The sequence below is a fragment of the Myripristis murdjan genome, chromosome 15, assembly GCF_902150065.1.
Source record: "Myripristis murdjan chromosome 15, fMyrMur1.1, whole genome shotgun sequence".
Classification (NCBI taxonomy): domain Eukaryota; kingdom Metazoa; phylum Chordata; class Actinopteri; order Holocentriformes; family Holocentridae; genus Myripristis; species Myripristis murdjan.
Window position 1 is genome coordinate 23794254 of NC_043994.1, and position 18729 is coordinate 23812982.

The 18729-nt window shown below is 45.1% G+C and overlaps 1 protein-coding gene across 1 annotated transcript in view; it reads right to left on the reverse strand.

Annotated features, from left to right (window-relative positions):
• The window catches only part of slx4ip (SLX4 interacting protein), a 33400-nt gene that overhangs the window by 11964 nt on the left and 2707 nt on the right, over positions 1–18729 (reverse strand). Inside the window, exons 3-4 of the mRNA XM_030070710.1 lie at positions 11754–11843; positions 11222–11348 (exon numbers count right to left, since the gene is read on the reverse strand). Of these exons, the coding sequence (XP_029926570.1) occupies positions 11222–11348; positions 11754–11843 (217 nt within the window). The remainder of the gene's footprint in view (positions 1–11221; positions 11349–11753; positions 11844–18729) is intronic.

Here is an 18729-nt window from a genome sequence, read left to right on the forward strand (position 1 = left end):
AGAATAGGCACATAAAAAACTAAAATAAATAAATAAATAAATACATAAAAAAAACATCTGCAAGGGTTAAAAAGGTGTCATTTTGATTGGGAATATTTTACTACAGACACCAGTGGGGTGGGCTTACACTGCTTTCATAGAGTGATATAGTGAAAACATTTATTCAATTTACCATACTGACAAAAGCATGCCACTGTTGGTATTCAAACCAACTTGCTGGCTATGGAAAAGGTAGTCAAGACAGTGAGTTAAAGCTGCAATTGCAAATATTTTTAATATCTTCACATCAGAAGCCTTGTGGGTGATGAGTACCACAACTGGCACCATCCTGAGCACATAGACAAAGGCTGGGCTTTCTGATTAAAGACAGACCGCTGAGGCAAACTCATGAAGCTGCAATTAAAGTGAATACAGCACTGTCAAGGAAAATTAAAAAACCCCTTATCTGTTTTCATCTCTGTATTTGGCTCTGTCATGCATGGAGCCCAAGGATACAGGAACCTTTGATGTGATGACAACATCAAAGCTGCAAAGTTGAAACAAGTCTGTTTCATAAATTCATAAAACAATACCTGATCCAGCAGGATATCATCCATTACTGTGGGTTCAACGTGTCAAAGGTCAATACCAGTCCAGACATCCTCTCTGTCCTACATAGCACAGCCCACCGAAACCCCACTGTACAACATTCATAACATTGGGCTCAATCTGAGGGCTGGCATGTACGAGATGAGCTCATTCATTCATTCAGTGAGAAACTGTTCATTCTGTTGTAATTTAGCTGACCATCAGCCTGGCGAGAGCACAGAAACCGCGTCCTTGGCCTCCACTCTGTTTGTCATTATCCACGGAATGTAAGATGCGCCGGGCAAAGACAGAGTCCTGTTGCCTAATCTGGTAGGAATTTGTTGACAAAAAAACGGGGGTCTGGCTAACACGCTATCCAGTTGTTCTTTGTAAACAAGACAACAGTCCTGGGAAGCTGACAGAGCCTGCACACCCCATGCACAGGCTAGAGAGACTGCTCATCTACCTCTGCAGTTCTCCTCTAGCTCATGTAGACACTGTAAAACCACCGCTGTTCCACCAGCTCTTATTTTTCTCTTGTTCACAATTTGCATTCCAATTATTGCTTTTGTCTTGTGAAAACCTCATAACTCCTATTTTGGTGATTTTCATGTATTCAGGATTACATGTTCCTGCATGCACTCAGAGTCCTCCGGCCTCTTGTGCTTATGAAACCCTTACAAAACCCATTGTGCAATGTCCAAAAATACACAGCAATCAACCTAAAAACAAGGCAGTTTTGACATGAATCAGTGAAACATCACATTTTCAGGAACTGACAGTCACACATCACCACACAGAGGACCTGGAGTCAGAAATATTTGGACAATCAACTTTGACAGTAACTGACAGCCTACATACATTCCCTTACAGCAGCTTGACCTACAACTGGGACAAACACCCAAAATATGAGCACAACATCCAGGGCAGACAGCGTGTTGACAGCGCGGGGCCACACAGAAGTGAGTAGGGGCCTGTGTGAACATCTCCCCTTTCTCTGTTTGCTGATGTCATCCAGGTTCCAGCTCAAAGCGTCTAATTATCATCTACAACAAAAGGGCCGTGTAGCGATTCTGTAGGTAATGACATGCAATTACAGAAATGGCTTGCAACAAAACTGCCACAGGTAGACAGTAAAGTCCACTGGCCAGTGATTAATGGCACTACCTCTACTTTCTTCTTCCCTTGGCTAGTGGATTAGTTGGCTACCGAGGTCAACACTTCAGTGGGAAGAATTAATTGTAGCAACATTATATTATTATTACATAAATCTATTCTACTAAATCTTCTTAAATCAAACCCTGCTTGTGATGTTCATAGTCCGTTGCTTGCAATATTAAGCTCCATTTAAGATTAGCATGTCCTGAGAAAAGAACGTGCCATGAAGCAGAGAAAGAAATGTGGGTTGTTATGGGTTTCTAAATATGAAACACCCAGAGATTATTACTATAATGCTAAATTATTATGATAAACATTTTTCTTAAAACAAAAGGGTGAAACTATCTAGGTGACAGGTTGTAAAACTTGCCAGTTTGGCTTCTGTGAGAATATTTACAACCTTCGAAAGCTTGAACATGGAAATTCACCCTGAGGCTGTATTAGCATCATTTTTTCCCGTTGTGCTGGACAGCTCGGGCAAGATGTGAGAACATGAAGAACAATCTCTTAAAGCTAGGAACAAAACTAATCTAAAATCTGCAATACATAGTGGACTCTTTGTAGACACTGCTAGAGGGGCAATTTATCAGGAATACGCATGCATTTTCTGTGTGAGCATGTTAGCACTGCTGCAAAACAAAGCTTGTTTTTGTGTGTAAAAGATGAGATATGTTTTCTGTGAGAACCCATATATTGTAAATGACGCAGCCTCAGGAAATGTCATTTGATAGCATCATATAAAAGAGCCTTACTTATCTGGATTTTTAGCTTTGGACCAGAGTTGTTCATGTTCACAAAGTCTCACCAATTCCAAGAATAAAGTTATGCAAATCCTTGTTTAAGTTGATTTTCCCCTCCAGTGTCACCTCAGTGTGGAAGGTGAGCTCTCATATGACAGAAGCCCATTTAAGAACAGCAGTCAAGAATACACATATTGGGCCCATTCCCTGTGGATGGGACTCCTGCTGCAAGAGGCACACATCATGTATGATAAATTGGGACTTACAGAATCATTTTACAACTAATTTCCTAACCCAGAGATCAGGTACTCCACATGCATGAGTGTGGGGACTGATGACATAGACTTCTTGTTGAAGCATGGATGTAAGAGCATATTTAATACCACAGATTTATGGGTACCACATACTGTTGTGGCTCCTATCTCATTCAGTTGTCTAGATTTGGGGTGCTCAGAGGTCTACTCCTCAGATTAGGGGTGTACACAAACAAAATATGGAATTTATAAGTCAGTAGGCCTCAATAAACTGCATGGCACCTTGAGTGTCTGTACAATGAAAAGCAGCATTCCTTTATGGGGAAAAAAATCCAGCATTCTGTTATGCTTTAAATAGCAACGCATTGGTCATCTATTGAGCATGCCGGGTGTCTACCCAGAGAGGAATGCAGATCGGTATCTGTGCTTTGTTTTTTCTGCCCATTCTGGGATCAGGAGGGACCAGGAAGCAAGCATCTTTCATTGCACACGGATGGGTTTGTGTGTTTTTAAAAGCTTTGATTTAGTCCATTAGACTCTCTAGCCTCATGTCTAGCTGCACAACTATTCTCATTGCCTTCCCTGGTGAGTTGAGCTTGCCAATTCCCAGGACAAGTCTGACAGGGACGTCTGGACACAGAGTTGGGAACCAGTGAAACGGCATGACTCGAGACATCAGCTGTTGCTCCAACTTTATAACGTCCAGCACAGCGCAGAGTTGCTTTTGGCACTCGGCCCGGGCTCTCTCGTGCTAAGCTTACATTCATGTTTCCCTCTCACAAACAGTTTGCTGGTGCCTCCTTGGGGAATGAGTGGCCCCTTTCTGTGGCAACTGCAGCCCACAGTGCTGCAATACCCCGATCTGCAGAGCCGAGACTTTCAAGGGTTTTATTTCTACTTCCTTCAAGGGAGGACGGCCTTGCTTAATTGTTTTGAAACCTGATGCACAACAATATTATGACGGGTCAAATCAAACAGTAAACAAGCCAGCACGCCATGTTTTCAGAAATGTGGTAGATAATATTGTAACCACTTGCATGGAGAGACTTCTGCCGTCTTGTAATATACCGCAAGACAACTGTTGGACAAGACACAGGCTCCACAGGGCTGGTGCCAAGGCTAGAATACTGTACTTATGCGCGTCAGTCTCACACACATATGCGGACGTGGACACACACGCGCACACATATACACACACACACACACACATCCCTGCAGCTTTCACCACTTCCTGGGAAAACAATGAGAGGAAAGTAAAGTCAACAAACCGAGAGGCATCCAGAGTGAGTGGGACTGTAAAATGGAACAGACAGGGGTGAGAGGCATTCAGACCAGGGTCAAAGGTAAGCCCCCATGGAACAGACTTCATTAACTCCAGTCATATCCCGAGGAGATCATTAAAACAAGCCATAGAAAACAGCCGACTTCTCCTCGCCATCCGCATTCCTGGCGGCCCGTGTTTTTGTGACTCACACAGCAATCCATAGGCATTTCTGCCCTGATATGGAGGCATTTCTGGGGCTCCTAGCTGGTCTCTGCCATGCATTAGCCTGACCACAGTGGGCCAGGGGCCTGTAAAGATGACTACTTTACTGTGTGTCTCCACTATATGACAGGAGAAGTGCATTCCCACGCAACCCCTTTATGAACAGGAGTTGAATCAGCAGGACAGTCAGACATCAGTGCCTGAGAATCCTGCTTCTTTGATATCTCAGCTTTGATGTCGACCGCCTCCCTCTGTCCTCAAGAGTGGGATGGACAATCGGGGGTTTGGGTGGGTAGAGAGGGGAGGGGGCACACTTGAGAGAGCATGAGGAAGTTACCCATATGTAAGTGGGGGCTTTCCTGGAAGGACATCACTCTCTGTGTGTAACTGTAACTGCAGCCGTAGCAGCGCGCTGTGCCTTATCATCCCGCTCAACGTCCACCTGAAACAATATTTGCACATGAGTGTTCAATTTAACATTTGGGTGACCCCTTCATCGCAGTTACGAAATACGCCGCAGCATGGTAGCGCAGGCCAACCCATTATGCAGCATGTGACTAAAGTGGTGGGGAGCATTTGGGAGGACAGAACAATTATCAAGGGAAAGAATCTGTTTCTCAGAAACACAATCTGATGAAAGAAACGCAGTCACAATACAAAATGTCACTCTCAATCATCATTATATCTTAATTAGCCCCGGCAGCCAGAAATCTCTCAAAGTACAGCAGACCTATGCCATTGTTTATATCCAAAATAGTGTTTGAAATGGAAGTGCTTGTTTTGTTTTAAACTCCTTTGGATTAATGTTGTGCAGAGCAGTTTGAGGACTTGAGTTATGCACTGTGCTGGCCCTTTAAATCTCATTGGAAGCAAGCCGCTTCTGCTTGCTGGTTCCCCCTGTAAATCTGCTGGCCTGTGTGTTTATAAATCTAGATAGATGAAACAGGCCCATGGAACACATGGAGATCCTATCTGTCTCGCTACCACTGTCTAATGACAACAGACAAGTATGGCCACAGCAAGCAGAAAAAAAGTGTTGTGCTGGATTAATTTTTAAGTGCCCGACTTTGTTTGTTTTTTTACTTAAAAAAATGTTTAAGTGTTGTAATGTTCTGACCTCATCTCTTCAAGGCCTGGAAAGCATTAATGTCTACAATTACACCGCAGTGCAGTGCAGTGCAGTAACTGTTGCTTTCATAAAGCCATCCTGGGCCGGCTGACCTTTCCTGACAACACAAGGCCAATCTGGCACACTGCACTGCCACGACACCTGTTCCCAGGGAAAACACACAGCTCGCAAGAGCACATGACAAGGGCCCGGGATATTACTCACTCAAAGTGAAACAAAAGATGAGAGAAAAACATGGAGATCCTCTAAAATGTTTTACTAATTCTTAAAACAAGGCCTTTTGGTCTGGCTGAATAGTTAGCCTGAGTTCAGGAAAGTGTGTGCCGTCTCCCAGACCAGATTGTGGTAAAGGGGGAACAGTCACATGAATGTGATCCGTGCTCAGGCTACCATTCCACGGCCCTAATTATATGGGAAAGAGTGTGGTGTGACAGCTATGGCTGGGGTTGCGGTCATGTCCTAAGAGACTGCAGCTGACCCTGTGGAGAAGGGAAGAGAGAGAAAGTGAGAGGACATGAGGAGAAGAACAGAACATAGGAAGAGAAGAGCAGAGAAAGAGAAGAGGAGAAGAGAAGAGAGGAGAAGAGGAGAAGAGAAGAGAAGAGAAGAAGAGAAGAGAAGAAGAGAAGAGAAGAGAAGAGAAGAGAAGAGAAGAGAAGAGAAGAGAAGAGAAGAGAAGAGAAGAGAAGAGAAGAGAAGAGAAGAGAAGAGATGTGTGTGATAATGGGAAAGACAAGGACATATACACAGACAGAAAAATAAACTGTGTGTATCTGTGTGTGCACAATAATGTGCAGAGAGTTAACACTGGAGTCAGACTGTCCTATGTGTTGCTGCTGAGTAAGGCCAGGGGCTTACAGGAAGGATTTACAGAGCCACAGCAACACCACAAAGCACCAGGGGGAAGGGGGTTGCCCAGCAGGGGCTGGGGGAGGGAGGGGAGCTGGGAAGAGGGGCATGCAGGCTGGGGCGGCGACTCTGATCAGGATCCATTTCCAGCCTGGGCCTTGGAATTCCTTTGTTCCTGTCACAGGTCTCCGTTTCCCCCTCGCCTTAATCCCAGCCTGCCTCACGCCCAGTAACACAGAGCGGGGCAGGTAACTCTGCCGCAGGCATGCCTCTCTATTTACAGACCAGTCCCTCTTTGGCATGGATATACACAGCATACAGAACAACAGCCACACACATAAATAGCAATAGCTGTGAGTGTGCTGAGCAGGAACAAGGGAGAATAATGTTTGCTGTTGAAATGTATTTATTTATCTATTCTTTAGACCAAATATGAAGACACACCCAGGCCACAGGTAACAGTTTATGGAGGAGTGGGTGTTTCATTATGTTCATCCATTACATGCAGGAAGCGTCCCACTCACAGTTTGACCAATGATCTCTGCCACATTTGAAAAACTGTTTTAGTCTGGGGCTGCAGGTCTTCAAAGGACTGGAGGAGCCAAACAAAGCTAAATCTATGACAAGAGAGAGCAAAAATTAACATCACTCCTCTTGAACCTTTTCTCCCTTTCAGCCTTCACACATCCTCCGCATTCTTCATGAGGAGGGAGATGGTCATTCGTAAACACATTCTCTAACAGTAAAGCTATCCAGCAACACTTGTGCTTTTTCCGCAACGGCCGTGGCCAGGCTGCCTTAAGCCCCCTTCATAGGGCTGCCAAGAGGAGTCAGTGGTACACTGTGCAGTGCTCGCAAAGCCCTCTCCCACGGCTATTAGTGACCATTCATCTGGGGAGCCTGGGAAAATGCCTCTCCAGCCTGCCGTGGCCATGGGGAAACAGGCTGGCAGGTGTTCCCTCCCCTAAGCCCTGGCACCTGTGCAGGGAGAGGAGGAGAAACCCAGCTCTGCCCATGAGCTGAAAGCGACGATAGGTACCACTGGGAGCCTTTGCCAGGGCAACTCTGACTCCTGTGATTGGTGGCAGAGTCTGGGTCTCAAGCTGGACATACGCAGAAGACCAGTGCTCTCATGGAGAGATCAATGCGGCTGAATCAATATTAACAGTGGAAGTAAGACATCTGCTAATGTGCTTTGGCAGTTTGAAATGGCATGTTAACTAAATCCGTGCAAAAGGGACCTTCTCAGTTTACACTCTAAGGAGCCCCGCACACACACTTGCACAAATATGTACACCACTCAGAAATACAAAATCAACATTTACTTGAGGCAAAAATAGGACTAGACTAAGATCAAGCATGAGTTGCGATAGCACACAATCAACATGGTAAGTAAACAAGAGCTAATCTAATATAAAAAGTAAAAGCACACTGGTAAAGTCCCACAAACAATCTCTTGGACGGTCTGTAAGCTTAATAAGAGTTTGGATACTGTGAGATACTCAAGAGGGCCACATCTGGCATGAAGGGGTTTCCTGCTGATCAGTGCAGGGGCAGATCAGTGGCATCTCCATAAAGATAACTATGACACTCATGCTTTCATACAGCATAACCGCCAGCTTCCTCCCTCAAATATCTGTCGTATCAAATGACAAAAAAATGTATTCCTCAAAACATAGAGAAGCTATTATCCACTCACTTTTCAATCTGTAATTACCCTCTGAGAAATGTGGGTGTGTTCAATGCAGTCTACCAGGGAGAATGTGAGAAGCCTCTCCCAAGCTCCCCTTCCCTTCCCTGGGCTTCTGAAGTCCAGCTTGTCCATTCTGCTTGACCAGAGCCAAAATGTTTGGTGGGAAAAGTTCCCTCAGCTCAGCTCTCTAAGAACATAAATAAATCATATCACTATGAGCTAATCATGAATTCTCAAGTAGAGTGGTTAAAAAAAATGGGGGGACTGACATTTGGAAATTGGCCTCTGCAGCTGAGATTGAGGGAAATGGTTTGGATTTATGTCGGTGGGATACATGGGACAAGCCGCACTCTGACATGCTCACTGGGTGCTATACATACTGCACCCACAGCGGAGTGTACATACATAAATACAATAACCCATGGAGATAATCGGATACAAACACTTGCACTGAAGGGCCTTGGAATGTTAAAAGCTGTTGATGGCTCATTTGAAGTGCCAACAGCTGAGGCTGTTACGCTGTGCTTACTGCTGGGCGCTGGCGGAAACCCCTGTGATTCCACGCTGGCACCAGTGCAAGCGCCACCTCATATGAGACCCAGAATACCCCTCAATGCATCAGGCCAGACATAGCATGGCCCACCACGCTGCAGCCTCCTATTCTTGGCCCGGACATCAATACTACCCCAACCAATACCTTTATCTAAATGCAACACATGCGTGTGCACATGCTACACACACCTCACTTAATTTTTCTCTCAAATAACATAATTCTGCACACTTGTTCATAAGGAAATCTAACATATGAACATAAATGCCCCTACACCAGAGAAATGTTGTTATACATGTTACATCTATAGGCAAACACATATACTCTAGTCTGGATATGGCGATAATATGTGTGGTCTATATTATGCTGAACTTATATATGTGCATGTATGAATATAACATAGCGTCCTGGGTGTACCCATACCTGCTCAATGCACTTATATAACAGTAGCAGCTGGTAAAAAAAAAAATGCGGGACACATGAGGACACATGTATATAGAAATCCTCTATATGTATATACATGACATTTCCACGTGGAAAAACACACACACACACACACACACACACAAATAACATAATAATGCACAGACACACACAGATACAAAGAGAATCTGTGTCGAAACAGATACACAGTGAAACCCAGCTTCCACTCCCACTGCTATGGACAGTTTGAAAGCCTTGTGAGGATTAGCAGGTTAGCGTTTGACCTGCCTGCAGAATAGACGACCCCAATACTTAATACCCACCCTGAGGTTTGCTGGACTTCCCTCCCTAAGCCTATAGTCTGTCCTCCCCTTTTTATGGCTCCTGCCTGCCTGCCTGCTTCTCACACTCACAGTCTCCACCTTTACTGCTGCCCGCCTCCCTCGCATGGGACAACAAAAAGGCCAAGAATGTCATTACACTCACTTAAGACCTTTAATAGGACTAAAGCGCAACTGTGTAGGCCTGTTGAGGCACTACCCCGTTTCATGTTGTCAAAGGGGAAAATACTCTGATATGGCATGGAGTCATGTTCCACTGGTTACGTTCTTCTTTGGCAAAGCTGCAAGGAGCTTAATCATTTTTACATGCATATTTCACTGCTGAAATACTGATCGTCCCCTTGTTCACACAGTGGAGTGTGTATGTGCGCATAAGTGTGTGTGGAGTCTCAGTCTCTGTGATCTCCATCATTAGAGATGTCTGTCTCTCCTCAGTCTGTCACGGGGAATATGAGTCAGGCTTTTCAGTAACCTTACCCTGTCAGCCTGTTCACACCTAGCCCAGGGGGAGGATATATCTCTCCAACACACTGTCGCTCCCTCTGATTCTCACTGGCCCTGTTGTGTGTACATGTGTGTATACATACACCTCAGCTGGTATGTTTGCACACATTTATGTATATCAAGAAAATGCCAAAGGTGAGTTTAGCGTGTACAAATGCTTGTGCGCATGTATACGTGCACGTAGATGCATGTGCATGAACAAATGCAGGCGCACATGGGCACACAGTTGTGGTGGAGGGGGAGGACTAGTGAGGAGTAGCGTGAGAGGCAGCGCTGCAGCCACAGGAGAAACTTTATGGGGACGGCTGCCCTGTAATCCCACTCTCTCAGGCAGCCCTGCCCTGCTGAGTGAGCCCAGTTTAACTGCCCTTAACTGCTACCTGTGACAAACCTGTCTGCCTTCTACCACACAGCTGGGGGTTCCTGTGAAGCTGGGCTTACAGTGCTTCAAAGGCATGTGCGTGGGTGGCTGGGGGAATGTCCATGCACTGGATAGGTGGGGACATTTTGAACAAGTCTTCTCATGTGCACTGATAGTATATTGATCTTTCTCTTTGTGTATTGTGTATATGGTTGGGTGTCAGGGCAACTGTTTTTGCTGGCAGGCAGTTAATTGTGAGAAGTGCGGATCAACACAGGTGTGTCGGCAGCATATTAAACAAGAAACATAACAAACATTCGCCATTTTAATGGACTTACATATTATATGCATAATGTGGCTGAGACATGCCAAGGTAAACAGTGCAGCACAATATAAAAACTTGTATCAGCTCTCACCTCCACAGGTCACACCCTGGGCGTCGAAAGCCACCATGTCCCAACTAGTTCTGTTTTGTCTGCACCCACACTTGTCAGTGAGGCAGCCATGACACATTTTGTAAAGTGTTTTGCAACTCCATTCCCACCCTGTTTCCAGAATCCCATAGCCTGCCTGCATGCAGACATCCATATCTGTGCACTGAGGTCCAAGCGAATAAATAATTGTTATGAACCGAGCCAAAATAAACCATTTCACCGAGTTCAAGGTTTGATGACAAACACACCTAAGACAGGGCGAGGAAAGACAAAAAGGAGTGGATGCCAAAGGACCGAGCATTGGCTTGAAATCAGGACGCGGATAATAAATAACAAAGCCTCACATTATCATATCATAATATTTTTAAAAGATTTTTTTCTGCTTTGTTACTCAGGTACAGTGGAGAGAGACAGGAAAGACAGGGCAGGGAGAGAGGGGATGACATGCAGCAAAGGGCCCAGGCCGCAATTGAACCCGGGCCAGTGACAAGAACTTAGCCTTAAGGGTACATCAACCAGCTGAGCCACTGGAGCAACCATGTAAATACAAGAATTTAAATGAATGCTCAAAGTAAATATGGAGTCGGGGAAATGTAGGCCCTGGTGTAATTTTAAAACAGGATTCAGTTTGGAGGAGGACTGGTCTATAGTATGACAACAAATACGTGAACTATATGGTTGTGGTTCAGTGTATGGGCAAATAGGAGCTGCAGGGGTGTGATGTGTAATTACCTTTCACACTAAGAGCTGGAGCAGGTGCCAGCTCCTTCTTCTGTTTGGGCTGTTTTCTACTCTGGAGGAACTCCGTGTACTGCTTCACCCTCTGGTCCACAGCATCACGAACCAACACTGTAACGTCCTACAAAAAGGTTTGCAGACAACAAGCAGCATTTGTTGGCTTGCTGAGGAAATTTACTTTTGAGGTTACAATTTAGTGGAAGTGGTGACTTGGAAGCAGAAAGTTGTGACACATCCTTGGTGAGACGCAGAGCGCAACGATCCAAGCAAAGAGCAAACTAATGAGCACCATTGCGTAGGTCAGTGAAAGACTCAAGTGTAAAGCCAGACAAGCAACAGTACGAGGGGCTGGGTGGGGAGATGGGAACAGTTTGCATTTGACAACAATGAAGTCCCTAGAAAGAAAAAAGAGAAGGCTCAAAGTCATTTTAGATTCCACGCTGTTGCTGTCTTTTGAAAAGGCCCCCACCAGAACATAAGCTATACATTCACACACACACACACACCCTTCTCCCTGTGTCTGTACCTCGACGTGCTCCGTAGTAAACCAGCTGGCGTCCCCTTGGCCGCCCAGGGGCAGAACGTGGAGATCCACCAGCACAGCGAAGTTCCCACACTGTAACACAAAGAGGGAGGACAGCCACAGGTTGCTGAGGGGCATTGGACTCACAGACAACAAAGGACATCAGAGTGTGGGTGATTGACAGCAAGACAAACCACAACGACCCCCTACGTCCTCAAACATCACCCCAGGCCTCTCACAACAGTCCCCTCCCTCCCGCTTCTCTGTCTAGCCATCTCTCTACCGATCTCTTCACAAAAAGCATGACCTAACCTCTGTCTCCCTGTATTTCCCTTCCTCAGCATAAAAACCTGTTTGCCTCCCTATCAGCCATGCTGTATAGTCACTATCTAAGGCCAGATTAGTCTGCACAAAACAGCCTATGTGCTGCACAATGAGGATTATCCAATGTATTAGCAAAGCAGTGAAAAAAAAAAAAAAAAAAACACACACACACAACATCTACCAAAAAGCAGTACATTTTGCTGTACTTCTGAGCTGCAAAACTCTCAGTGCTGCAGAAAGCTGAGTAGAGGGCGGCAGAGTGGATTCCTGAGGCACGACGTCATCATGTCATCGACAATAAGCCACATGGGACAGGGAGGCCAGAAACGCCGCGGCTGGTTAAGTTGCTGTTACATCTTTCTCAAGCTCGCCTGATTATGGTTTACACATGAGTGCAAAAGCTGCCCGCTGCGGAGAGCGAATGGATGTGGGTCTCGTGTGAACCTCGCCTCTCCTTGGACAAGCAAGTGATGGATGGACTGAGACCACCCGCAACACGACACAGAGGAGCAACAAGCAGTGCCCTGGAACCCGGAGTGATAATACCCCCAAGGCACCAACCTGAGTGGAAATGGGAAGCGAGAACACAGAGGGACATATAAATAGAAAACTAAACACACAGTAGCATTCAGGATCATGAGTGAAGAACTGGAATAGCTTGTGGACAGACACAAGGTGACAATGGTAATCATTAGGAGGTATTAGGGCTGAGCGATACGGACATAATCAAACAATATCTTTGACTGAATAACTCAATATTGATACACATAATCTGTTGGTAAGATCCTCTGTGGCTTTTAATGTTTTTTTAATGTTTTTGTTACAGGTACTTCAGTATTGATATTGTGGTGATACTGCAGGGATGACTATTGGGTGCTTTCAAAGGATATTTTCAGGTAGAAATAACAGCTACGAGTCTAATAAGTCCAGACACATGCATCCCTTTAATGTAATGTAGCCTTTAAAACCAGACAAAGACAGCACTTAGTTCATATCATGACATCACAACAGCCAAAATCCCAAACGATACCTAGTCCCATGTAACAATATTGATATATTGGTATACCACCCAGCCCGAGTGAGTATCTAAGCACGAAAATAGAGTAACTCCATGCAGCAGGCCCTCATTAAGGCAGCAGTTTTATTTCGATCAGGCCCCAGCCAGGCCCTTCCCCTGGGCCGGAGTATCACAGACATGATGGCTAAGGTCCACAAGTGGAGTTATGAACCCAGACCGGAGGGGTGTTCCTGCGGCCCAGCTCTCAGGGTGACGTGTGAGAGTGAATTAAAAGGGTGTGTAGGGGAAGACCCCGGCTACTTAGGTCCTAATTCTGGACACAAGCCTACATTTCCCTGACTCCAAACTCCCTCCTGTTGCCTCCGCCTCTCTTTTAAAAAAAGGAGTGCGGCTCCTCAGAGAGAGCGAGAGAAGAGTGAATCTAATTTACTTTGATCACAAAAATGATGGTTGGGCCGAGAAACTTTCGTCAGCGGGGACTGAAAGGCTAAATCAGCGCAAGGATGGTTCTGGGTAAATGAAGCTGTGAAATATCTTCTTTTCACATGAAAGCATGATTTTTTTTCTGATTGTTTCTCTGTAAACAATATCGAAATCGAGCTGCTTCCCTACTGCTGCTTGCAAATCTGCCTCCATATGGCTCCATCGGTGAATATTTATAGCATTCTCTGCTGTCTGCCGTATGTTTTGCACTGTTCTCTTGTAAAATATGTCAAATCCTGGGGGGTATTCCCACAAAGCAGGATTCGAAAGTTAGCCAGATAACTCTGCAAACATTTTTATACTCTGGTGAGAGTGATTTGAATCTATAAACAAAACTTGATGACTCAGTCCATGCTGGAGACTACTAATAATAAACAAAATTTCAGAAGATATTTTGTTTTGAAGTTATCACTAACCCGATAATCTGGCTATGATAAAAACCTGATTTTTTGTTGTTGTTTTGTTCTGTTTTGTTTGTTTTATTCTGAGAAAGTGGCAGGGGAACAAAAGTATACACATTAAAATGGAGAGAAGAGATAAAAAGTCTTATCTTACAGGCAGAATGCAAAGAAAGGCGCCATCAATCAAAGCGAGACAAAAAGTACAAGTGTATTGTTAATACATGCAGAGTATGTTATATGATACACTTTGTACAGTTCGCATTGTCAATATGTCTCTGCACCAGTGTCACTAAGACAAATTGCTGAAGGCCTGTCACTGCTTCTAATGCAAAATGAATGTGACTCTGTGCCTCTCTTGTATGGGTGGCTGTACCTGACTTCACCATGCATATAATAAAATGTATGCAAACATGACAAAGTACAAAACTGCAAACATTACCATATCATCTGCATATGTGCCAATCCTAGACTCGTGCTAAACACGAAATACTCCATATAAAATTAAATATAACAGTATTTGGCACAGCTTGGCCTAAAAGAAACAAACACAAGTTGTTTTCCTTTTAAAACAAAAGCCTTGCACAAGGACACAAAAGCCATGTGTCAGAACAGAGCTCTCCTTATGTGCCAGCTCCTCATGTATTAAAACGTGTGCATGTGTGTCCGTCAGTGCAGGGCCAGCACTTCCCTACAGATCTGCATTCTCCCTGTCCTCTGCCCTTTGTCTCATGTTGGTCCACGGATGACCAGTGGCTTCAGCTCACTGGTTCCAGCAATTACCAGTGCGTGGGAAAGCCAGGCAGCGGCGGGCCAGGCCCTGTCAATCACACAGAGAGGGACTGACTGGCGGCTGAGACCCACAGTGGCCTCTTGGGCTGGACTTGACAGACGCTGAATTGGCTTTGGGATTGTGCCTTTAGTTTTTGCCTTTTGAGACCAAAAAATGCTGTTACAGACAAGGATAGGAATGTTCCTGAGATATATATACATATATATGCTACGTTCAACATCAGCTATGCGATATTTTGCAGGATTTACTTGGAAAAATCACAAGAAGTGCTATAAATGAGTCAATATCTAACAGTGGGAATAAAGTGTGATCTGTGAAACCCCAGCGGGGACGACACAATCAATCCACTGAGCTATTTGGATTCGAATTATGCAACCTAATGCAAGGTCTCAGGAGCAACACGAGGATAATGTGATCAATATCTTGGACTTGAGAGCGCAGTAGGGTCTCCGAGTGCAGCCCTTATGGACAAGCACAGCAGGGTGAATCCTCTAAAGTGGTTTCTCGGCTTCTGATTGAGTTTGTGCTTTTGGCAGGAAGCCAGACAACTAGCTAGCCTTCGACTAGCTCCCTTTTATCACATTAGAGCTGCAGACGAGACAAGACTGGGAACTGGACATTAATGATAAACACTGGTCTGTCCCTCACGCAAAAACAGCATGTGATTCTCTGCGCTTCTCAGAAAAAGGAGGCTATGCCAGGAATGCAAACTAACACAATCGCACTAATGAGAAAATGATTAATTTGACTAGCATAATTGGTGAATCAGTGGAGGCACTAATTTCCTTCCAGTGTGTGAATCTTTTGGTCCCTGCTGCACAGTTCAGGCGCAGCAATCAGCATCTTCACAAAGGCTTTCCGTGTTGAGTGTGGCGGCGGTGTCACACTATATGAAGAGAGCCAGAAAAGGGGAAGAATCCAATTTTACACAAAAGCCGTGACGACAATCAGATCATGTGATCCAAATTTGTCAGCTCTGAGCACAAAGAGTGACCAGTGGGTCCCTAAGCCGAACCCTGCCATGACCTGTGACCTCCATGTGACGAGCCCCCCCACCCACACAAGCCCAGCTATGGCCTCTAGTCTGTTTGGTGAGATCTCTCCAAGCAGCTTAATCCTTTGTGGGTGCAGTAATCGAAACCACAAGAACCTTATCAGGGAGCACATCTGAAATACAGCTAAGAAATCCAGCATGCTAGAGTTACACCAAAAATACCATAACAGAGGTAATTCAAAAGATCCCTGAGAGTAAATACTGCACAACAGGTGCCTCTCTTTCAAATATTATGTCCACAGTATAACGAACATATTGCTAAAGGATTTTGTTAACACACTCATTTATCAAATGCATCAGCCATCCTAATATATTTACTTTGCTTTGACACATTTAAGGTGATATTCACAGCAAGTGCCGCTGTTGTTGGAAGGAGGTTTGATAAAGCGCCAAGCTCTAGAGGAAGTTACTCTTTCATACATACTAAAGTGGGCCAGTACTGCTTTGTTTCCTGCTATGCACAGGCTTTTTAGAGTTATGAACAGAGGTTAAAGGCTGAATGAGAAGCAGCTAAGAGTGCTACTTAATACCAAATCCTTTATTGTGCCATCTTTTGTGTGCTGTCACACAGTGAATGAATAGGACTGAGCCTTCCTGCAGGCTAAGCTCAACTCCTCTATCTATTCTCCCGGCTGCCAATCTGATAAGCATGACCTGCTAATAATCAAGTGAATTCATAAACGCAGACAAAAACAGGAAGAACACTCGAAACCTAAACGGCCCATCATACCCAAAGGTTGACAGCTCAGCTCCAAGGCAAAGTCATTCTATTTTCTGTCTGCAATAAGTAACTAAACAAATAGCAAATGAATCCCACTAACGGCTCCTTTCCCTTTTCTGCTCTTCAGGGTTCTGGTCTGTATCACTCTCAGTTCCCAAGACACTCTCTACCTTCCCTTATCTCTCTCCCAGACCCGCTCTCCATCCTCCCGCCTGCACCGCTCTAAGTTGGGCACGGGGCCCAAATTCTAGGAGCAGCTCTACCCGCCTCCCCACCTCGCTGCCCTTTGCCACTGCTATCGCGCCGTATAAGAACCAGACCTCCTCGGCCTGCACTTAGCTCAGAGGCTAACACTAACCAGCCACAGATGTTTACACTGGGAGAGAAGGGGCAGCAGATGCGGTCTCACTCAATAAAACTTGCATCTCTCTCTCTCTGTGTCTTTCGCTCTCTCTCTCTGCAGTCTGCAAAGAGCCCAGGGGAGCTCTTTAGATCTGTGGGTGTGACAACCTTGCTCTTTTAGGCTTTATTTGGTTCATTCCCAGCTCTCTGTTGGTCTCGCTCTGTGCTGTGAGTCACCTGGGTTTCCCCTAAGAAAAAAAAAAAAAAAAAAAAAAAAAAAAAGACAAGCCTCCTTACCAAAACTCAAATTGTGCCAGATTCCAGGCGGTAAGAGACTTGAGAGCACAAATGTGATTATCACTGAGGCGAATGTTCTTTACAGGTTAGTTGCGGAAGCGTTTTGTGTGCAAAGCTCCTTTCATTCAGGTGAATGTAAGTAAGCACACCTGAGTCCTCTTTATTTGATGATAAAAAAGGGACACAACCCAGGAGCGGAATTCCAGCAGCAAGAACAGACAGGAATATCTCCAGGTAACACTCAGCAAACAAAGCTCACGGAAACACATCCCTGAGAATTGGTAGATAGGCATAAGTAGTAGGCTGTGAAAGGCTTGGGCTCATTAGGAAACATGGATTCCATAGGGGGCAGCGAGGGAGTCTTAGAGCGCTTTTTAACCCCTGCCTCCCACCCGGCAGCCCCGCTCCTGACGGGTTCCCCAAGTTGGAATGTGTCAAAATTCTTCCGATCAGTTTGCATTGACTTTGCACAGAGGCTTGATGTGTGGTCTGATATGAGCTCATCCACAGAGTGACAACAACACTAAACAGCACATAAACCTCTGACATTAAACTGCACTGCGCTACCTCAAACTTTTTATACTCAGAAACAATTTGGTCTCTCTGTCATCCCACAACATTAGATGGTTGGAAAGTCAGAAGTGCATGCTGCTAACAGAAGGCAGATTGCAGGGCTCTGGAGAAGTAATGTCCTGGCAGACAGCATGTGGTTCAGTGGATCAGTGTTTTAGCCTGCAGGCCCTTTTGGGGAGGTCTGAGAAGTGGCAGGTCACTATAGTCTAAGCCTATTTAAGTAGGAGCATACCAGCACCTCCTGCAGCTCCACAGACCATGGGAGAGATCTGCTTTGAAAACATTTAAGGAGACGGCATCATAAAACACTCTGCTCAACAGCCCACTTAAACATGGCAAGTTGAATCTAAGAACATTACTCATAATTTGGTGGATTATCCTTGCACTCGAGGCATTTTGGTAAACAGAGTTTGCAAAAGGCCTGCTTGAGAGCAATATTTACACATATTCTTGTCCGCTCACATTCAGAGAAGTTTATTCGCTCATTAAAAAACGAAGTGGTAGTGCTGTTTGTTTTGCACAAGAGGAGCCCAGAATTGTGCCTTAAACACTATTGTTTGGACTGATCCATTCTAGCATGCTTGTTTGTGGTTAGTTGGTTAAGAATGGTAGAGGCTCTCTGCATTTTCTCAGGCAGAGTAACACAACAGTATCATTATGTGCCCACTGGGAAGGAACCTTTCGTGAACCTCCAGGGCTTTACTCTCCCACAACCAGCTGAGGGGGTGGTGGGGTAGCCTGTACGCAGGCATGCATATGAAACGAATAAAGGGAGCGAATGCAATATCTGGTCAACTAGGCACACAAGGCATTACAGAGGATGTGAGAGATCAGCGCAAATGTCCGCGGCCATCGTCCAAAACTCTCAATAAATGAAATATCAACAAAAGCAGAGACCGGCAGCTTTCCTTGCACTTAACAAAAACATCTGATGTGCATTATTCCTGACAGAGCCTCAGTCTAAGGATGGCTTGTT